At 55.3% G+C, this 8,003-nt stretch overlaps 1 protein-coding gene across 1 annotated transcript; it reads left to right on the top strand.

The window, feature by feature from the left end:
• The first annotated feature begins 6 nt into the window (after window positions 1-6).
• CDC42EP1 (CDC42 effector protein 1) lies at window positions 7-6,364 on the top strand. Its single transcript, XM_025206880.1, has 2 exons — window positions 7-702; window positions 2,256-6,364. Exons 1-2 carry the CDS (start codon window positions 267-269, stop codon window positions 3,158-3,160), a joined length of 1,341 nt encoding a protein of 446 aa, XP_025062665.1. The 5' UTR covers window positions 7-266; the 3' UTR covers window positions 3,161-6,364.
• Window positions 6,365-8,003: the final 1,639 nt, after the last annotated feature.

Here is an 8,003-nt window from a genome sequence, read left to right as displayed (position 1 = left end):
CAGGAATTCAGAAGGACTGAGGCACGGGAGGAAAGACAAGCACACACTCCTCAACAGCTGTTCTGAGGCAAGCGTGTCCTCATTACCAAAGGGCTTGAGGGGCTGCATAGTGAGAATCACCCCAACCTGGCCCACAGGACTCAAGTGATGGGAGACATGGGAGTCTGACAGCACACTGCAACCCCTCTGGGATCTGTCCCCTCCCCACCGAAGGCTGGTTTCCTGTCTTTTGAGCAAGGAGGTGTTGGGTAACAACGGGGTGCGATATGAGCCTCGGGAAGCTACCAGTGATCAGCTGGGTGTCGGGCTCCCATGGCAAGCGCCGGCTGAAGTCAGAGCTGACTCCAGACATGATCAGCCCACCCCTGGGGGATTTCCGGCACACCATGCACGTGGGTCGTGGCGGGGATGTCTTTGGAGACACCTCCTTCCTCAGCAACCATGGCGGCACCAATACACCCAAAGGCAACAGCTTCTTTGCCCGGACGCTGCGGCATGTGCGGAGGACGCCACTGAGGAACCGGGGCAGTGGGGGCAAGACTGAGGCCTCCCCTGCCCCGCCGGACATCTCACCCATCATCAAGAATGCCGTGTCACTGCCGCAGCTCAACGAGGGGACATATGGGGACGGTGATGGCCTCATAGGGAAGTATGCCTTCACGAGCTCCCCCAACAGCCTCTCAGAGACACACCGCACCTATGGTGAGTAGTCCTAGGAGCAGAGCAGGGCCTTAGAAACCTCTGTTTTCAGATGTGTCGGATTCTCAGGCAAACAGTTTTCTTATAGTCTGCCTCAGTTTCCCTCTCTGTGCCTTGGGAATAAGAGCACCCACCTTCAGCTCTCTGGATGGGCAGGACTGCTTAGGAGCTGCATGTGAGCCAGGGAAGCCCCAGTAAATCACAAGATGAACTTCTTCTGCAATAGCCTCTCCCCCAGCACCTAGCTTTGCCTGCCCTGACTTTGGGCTCAAGCCACATGGGTGGATATGGAGGGCTTCCCCCTTCACCCAGCAGCTCTGACCCAGTGCCAAGTGGCAGTCACCCAAGAGAGCTCTCCTCCAATGATGGGAAATGATGGGGAGAGAGGGGTTTCCAACTGGGTCTAGGCTAGGGGGTCTCGCTGCCCCCTTGGCTGCCTCAGGGAGAGAACGGGGATGGCAGACTGACTTCCCCTCCAGCACAGGTCCTTTCATTGGGATGGCAGAGCCCCCTGACAAGCACAGTGTCCTGGTGCTCGGCCTGCTCTTGCCCCAGGCAATAAAAGCCAAGGGGGCATTTAGTGGGTTTTACTCCAGGCTGTTGATTAGGCAACCAGCAAACTTCTCCCAGAACAGCCTGACCGTCCACACCCTACCACAGCTCTGCCAATGCCTCTTGCTGCCAACCTGACCCAACTCTGACTATTCTAGTCCCAGCCCCCTCCATGCTGCCCTGCCAATGTCCCTGAGTCCTGGCTATTGTCTGAGCAAGAAGCCCGGGTGGTGACGTGGGGCCTGCTGCTTTTAGCACAAAGGTTGCTTTCTTGGAACTGCATCCCCCAGCTCAGCATTTCCAGGCGTGGTAACGTGCGGGGCAGGATGAACAATGGCAGAACGCGCCAGGCAGTGGGAACAATGGGAGAGCGACAGGTCTGGGTGGGACGGGAGGAGGCAGGGCCGGTCCTGGAGCCTGAGCTGAGGGCGTCTGCTGCAGCCTGTTGCTGCACAGCTGCAGCTTCCAGGACGTGGCTGCTCCTCTACTGTGGCACAGGCCAAGGTGGCTGTGGAGCAATGCTGCCACCTTCCGGCCAACAGTTGTGCCGCAGTGACACTGGGACCCCAGGCCAGTTGGCCTATAAACATCCCAGCTCTCTGCTGAGCCCTGTCCGAGCTCTGAGCCCCTATCTCTGCTGGGCTGTGGGAGCCAAGTACAGACCAGTCCTTAAATGCTGTGGCATGAGCCCGCCTTCCCCAGTCAATGTGTCGTGGCATAAATTCCTCATTTTTGTTAGTAGAGGTCATTCTTCCCCAGTACAGACTGACCAACTGATGGTGAAATTGGTCCTAGTTTTCCAAACAGGCTGCTCCATAGGGGTGAGCCCAGTCCCATTATAGCCCCATGGACTTGCACATCCCTGTCTCCTCCAGTTCACATATAAAGTTCTTGGCTCATCCCAGCCCCCTCATACACTAACCGTCTCCCTCTCCTTTGGACCCAGTTGGCTCTTGTACAGTGCCACAGGCATCCCTCCCACTAAGATTTTGCTGTCCTTCCAGGGCTGGCGTCTGGGTTCTGCACCATCCCTCGCGTCCCTCGCTCGGAGAAGACCCAAGACAACTCTTGCCCCATGGAACCAGAGCTCACACGCTCAGACTCCCTGCTGTCCTTCCGGCTGGACCTCGGGCCTTCCCTCATGAGCGAGCTCTTCCATGTCATCAGCTTCTCAGAAGCTGGCAGCAAGAGGCAGGAAACAGAGGAAGACTGTGCCCTGGCCAGAGGCTGGGCTGCATCACCCCTCCACCTGCATGGTGAAGGATCTGAGGATGCGCTTCCTCGGGGGTTGGGGGTGCCCCACACTGACCATATAGATGGCAACACAGCATCAAGCCTCTGGGGCCCCTCCAGGCAGGAGGGAAGCCTCTCAGAGGCAAGCTCACCATTAGGACTCTCTGTGTGTGCTAATGGAGAGGCCCATGCCATCCAACATGCTGAGGAAGGGCCTGCCTATGCAGGGGGACAGAACCAGAGTCCTGGCTGGGAGTCAGAGCCCTCTGAGGGGGCAGGAGCACCGTTGAGAGAGACCCCGTGGCAGGGGCACCAGCATGACTGTGGCATGGGGGCTGGAGAATTCAACCGGGCAGCCCAAATGCTGGCTTGCCACTATGGGGGGACGAGCACCCGCCGCAGCCTGGAGGAGGAGGAGGAAGAGGAGGAGGAGGATCCCCAGGTGGCGAGAACTCAGGCATCGTGGGAGAGCCCAAGCAGCAGCTACTGGCAGGTGAAGGCAGCAGTGGAGAGGTGCTCCCCCGAGGCAGCATGGAGCCAGGGAGAGGAGGAGGTTGAGGAAGAGGAGGTCGAGCTCTCAAGTATGCAGGAGGTGGACGCTGTCACCAGCGAGGGCTGCAGTGACTCCTTTGAGTATGCCAATGAGGAGGAGGAAGATGATGAAGTCAAGGTCTGAACAGTCACAGTGTCCCAGGGTCTTGGAATGCCCTTCCTCCTTCGGAGAGATGCAAGCTCTTTCGGGGCCGGCAGCCCTCATGAGCTGACACCAGACTGCCAGGTGAACTCATGACAGAGTCGTGTTTCTTTGGAGTTGTGCAGGGCTGGGATGGGGTGGGGAGAGGGGGCAGGAGGAATCTGGTGACCCTAAGAGCTCCTAGGGCAAAGATTTGCTAGGGATGGAGGCAGGGAGAGCAGGTGGACAGAAACGTAAGGACAGATGCCTGGGCAGGAGCATGAGCCCAGGGTGGTATTTAAGCAGGGGTGTTGGACTGGAACTAGGGGGCACCTCACCCTCCTGCCCCATCAGCCCCACCCCCTCCTCCCACAGCCTGCGCCATGCTTGCAGTGGCTCTGGCAAAGAAAGGGTGGTGGCACAGAGCCAGTGGCTCTCTGCTTCTGGGAGAAATGTCACCTTTCTGTGCTGCCGCTGCCCAGGATACAATACTGGCCAGTTAGACCTCTGCAGGTGAGCTCTGGCTTCCCCAGGGAGCTGGTGGTGTCCAGGGCTGCTGTGAGGCGATCAGGAATCTCACACGCCCCTTTCCCTCACACCTCCATCATCGTCAGAAGCCAGGCACCAGCCCAAGGGGCTGGCAAAGGAATTGTCCTGAAAAATCAAAGAAAGTCCAAGCCCCCAACAAGAAAATGACCAAGTGACTCCAGAGGGAAGTGGGGATTAAACCAAGAGCAGATCAGGAGAGCCAGGGCCTGCACCCCTGTACAGCCACAGCTTTTGGCCTGAGGCCAGCACATTCCCTGAGATATGGAAGTCACGAAGGACCTCGGAGTCGCCATACTGATACAAAGTGAATCAGGAGGCTGCCTTTCTCCAGGGCTGGGGCTGTCTGCCTTTGCACTTCTCCTAGTCCAAAGAGCAAAATCCTGGGCCTGGGAACCGAGCCCAGTTCTGCGATGCAGAACCACAGAGCTCCGTCCCCAGGGGGCTGGGCTGGACTCACATTGCTCTAGCCCTCTCCAGCTCTGCTGATGTCACTTGGGACCCAACCCCATGAGGGAAGGCAATCCAGTTCTTATGGGTCTACACCCACAGCTCCTCCCATGTGGGCTCTCCAGTCCTGTCCTTGCACTTCGCAGAACTGGACAGGAATCCAGTGCTGGATTTTCTCCTCCTCCTAGGGGTTGCCCCAGAGTCCATTTCATAGCACAGGAATCTAGTTCCAGTTCCTCTCCTTCACCCCAGTGAACTAGGAGTCGGATGGCATTGTCCTCCCATCTGATTCAAAGCCTGCATATGCCATTGCCTTAGACAGTGGGACCCCTGGGTAGGATCCTTCTTGTGCCCAGCAGAAATCTCCCACCCTATTGCCCTCCTTGCTTGATCTGCTGCTCAGAGGAAGGGCAGACATGTCCCATCTCCTAGATGTAAGCTAGAATCTGGCCACAGGCCCAGCTACTGCACTATGCAGATTTTGAGAGGAGCTCCTAACCCCTCATCCCATCATGGCAACCTCTGTTCCTGTTGCACTGTCTTCAGGGAGACGCTCAGAGCAGTGACATAGGAGCTCAGTGAGGGGGATATGCAGACATCAGTGGCTTTGGGGCAGAATTCAGCACAGCTAGGGCAAATCACGCCATGGCCCTGATCGGGGGCATGAACAAGACCTGCAGAGCAGGTGCATCATGTACTGCATCTGACACACACAGAAATCAGGAGGAGCTGCCTTCTCAGGTCCTGCCTTTCCCCTCCTCCCAATCCTGTCCTCCAGGACAGCCCCATCTAGCATAATCCTCAGGACTTTGCCTCCTTCAGAACAACCCCAGTATCACTAACCCTGAGCTTTCAAAATCAGGCCTCAGCGTCCCATCCCCAAAGCATCATAAGATCAGCTTAACAATGAGGAGGTTTTACAAGCGCTCGATGGGGAGTAGTCTTTATTCATCTCCTGGTTCTGGACACTTGAGGGGTTGGTCCCTTTTCAAGGTTTTCCCCTCACCCAAGGACAGCTAGAAACTATCATCTTTGGTGTAATAGCAGCTGAGCTTCTTAGGTTGCCCCCTGAATCTGGTGGCTGGGATGCTACAGGAAAATACCAACTATTGTGAGAATTGCTATAAAACCACCAGAGCTGGCCACACTACAACCCAGCTAACCAGGTTTAAGCAATGAGGTGCCAGGGTCCCTGACCCCGCACTGTCCCCACCCATTCCCTAGCATGAGGGACACCCTCTTAAATGTAATATGCCCTTGCACCACCACCCCTCTCCCCACACACACACTTAGAACAAGAAGATTTTCTCTTTGCTACAGTAACCAGTTTAGCCAGTTGAAATCTGGGCTGTCTTGTACCTTCCATCTGCCCCAGGGACTCCCTCTTCTCCCCCCGCCTCTCCCTCCCCACCATGCTTTTTGGTGTCCCTTCTTCCCAGGGTGGCTGGTCTCCCTGCTTCTGGTGTCCCCAGCTGGGCATCTCCGTTGTTGCAATGTGGCCTCTTTGGAACGAGCCACTCCCCACGCAGTCCCGCGTGCTAAGTCACTCGCACAGAGAGGCCTTTGTGCCCAGGCATGGAGCAGACATGATTGGGGGGTGAGGTAATTTCACTGTCCTGCACAGCACAGCCGTTGTTCTTCCCAGGGACCAGGAGGCGGTGGCTGGAGAGAGCCATTCCCACACTCCCGCTGCCCAGTCGCTCGGGGCCCTGTTTCCATCAGGAAGTGCTCGAGAGTATAATGGACAGACTGCGACATGCGTGCATGTGTAGGAGAGTCCCGGCAGACTGCAGTCCACTGCCCCTTCCCATACAGGTCCTCAGGGGTCACAGCCAGCTGATCTCATCCAGCCCCCTCAGCCACATGGCATGCAGCTGCTCAGCCTTTCCATCCCAGCACTGCAGGGGGTGGGGGTGCTGTCCCGAGGAGACCGGCCTCTGTGCCAGGGCTTGGTCTGCAGGGACAGATATGGCCTGCTGTTCAGAAATGCTGACAGGCCCTAACACCAGCTGAAGTCCCTGGCAGCTGCAAACATTGCCAGCCCCTTGTTCCATCACATGCTGGTCCCAGGGTCTCTCTCAGGACGGTCCCCTCTCCCTTTTTGGATTGTACCATAAGCTCCGAGCCAAAGATCTGACCCCTAGGACTATCCCTTCTGTCTCCACGCTGTACCCTGTGCACTTATTATTCTTATTAAAGCCATTTTTTATACTAACTTCTCCCTGGGTGATTCTTCCCCACCCCCTGCAGTTCCCCACCCATTTATTCCTTCATGTTCTGCTTGAGGGGGCTTCTCCCACAGCCAGTGCCCCTCAAGTCCTAGCCAACCCCGCTTCCACCTCTCTACCTTGTTATTATCTGCACTTCCACTCCTAGGAAGACAGGATTTGCTCCTTGCTGTCAGACCACTGGACCATCCAGTCCAGTATCCTGCCTTCAGCTGTGGCTTACCCCATCCAAAAAAACTACCCATGCAGGGTGACAGGCCATGCTAGAGCTGGCCATGCTATAACCCAGGTAACCAGGTTTAAGCAGTGAGGTGCCAGGGTCCCTCCTTCCTCACTGGCTGCACCCATTCCCTAGCATGAGGGTCCTTCTTGACCCTGAAATATTGCTCTGGTTGCCCTTCTCATAGGCAGTGTGGCTACAGATGTGACCATCAACCATAAAACCATCCATCCTTTTAAAGGCAATCAGGACTCATAGTAGAGATGATATCTTTTATTAGACCAACAAGATTTTTGCAAAAAAATAAAAGATATCATCTCTACTACGAGTCCCAGCTGCCTTTTCCTCTAGACCAATACGGCTACAACCTGGATATCCAGCCTTTTAAAGCACTCAGCCCTAGCATTTGATCTGATGCACTCCCACAGCAGTGAGCCCCACAGGCAGATGATACATTTTATGGGGGGTTTGTTCTGCATTGAGCAGCCATTCATTTTCTCAGGCAAGCTCTCTCAGAGGCAGGAAGGAATGAGCAACATGTGCTTTTCCCCCTGTTGGAGTCTTTCTAAATAGCAATCCCTTCAGTGCTTCCTGGTTAAATTACTCTGACATTTGCCATTTTTCATCATCTGTAATTCCTGCTCAGCGCTCTAACCACAGGAATTGCCTGCCATTCAGAGCTCCATCTCGTCTAACCATCTAGAAACTGGCTCTTCCCAGAACCACTTCAAGGCTGGTGAGGAAGTCCCCCTCCACCATGTGGAAGTCTAGTCTCTTGTCTTCCCCATGACAGGACTCTTCCCAGTCCAGTGTTTTCAGGGATAGGGAAAAGATCATGCCCTGCTGGTCTCAAAGACTTGTCCCATTCCACAAGTCCTTCAGCTTCATCGTCCTGGATTTTTAAGAACATAACTAACCCATAAAGCTCCCAGTGAGTTTCTGCTGTTCTCTCTCTGGCATGTGTCACTTTTTTAACTAGAGTGGTTGTATAAGACATTAGGTAAATGATTGTTGCTATCAGGCCACCCACTGCCTACGTTGTGTGTGAAGGAGGCAAGGTGAAAGAAAGTTTGCTCCCCAGCTGTGCCCAAGGGCCCCCACCCCCCTCTGTTCTACTGTAAATGAGATAAGACAGGGGAAGGTCTCAGTAATGGACAACCTGGCTGGAATTTCCTGGCAGATAAGCCAGGCAGTGATAAGAGGCAGGATGAGCTTCCTTATTTCTTGCTGGCACACCACCTGTGCAGCTGCAACCCTGCCCCATACCTGTGCCTGGTGGTACCAGGGGAAGGGCAAACCATCTCTTACCCAGACAAATGATGAACAGCTGGTGGGGAAGGGTCAAGATCAATAATGGCTTCCCTGGTGGTACCATCACCGTGCTTTCCCTGCACTACTCATG

Source organism: Alligator sinensis, unplaced genomic scaffold (genome assembly GCF_000455745.1).
Source record: "Alligator sinensis unplaced genomic scaffold, ASM45574v1 scaffold215_3, whole genome shotgun sequence".
Lineage (NCBI taxonomy): Eukaryota > Metazoa > Chordata > Crocodylia > Alligatoridae > Alligator > Alligator sinensis.
The sequence above is the reverse complement of the archived record's forward strand: the minus strand, read 5'-3'. Positions and strand labels throughout refer to the sequence as shown.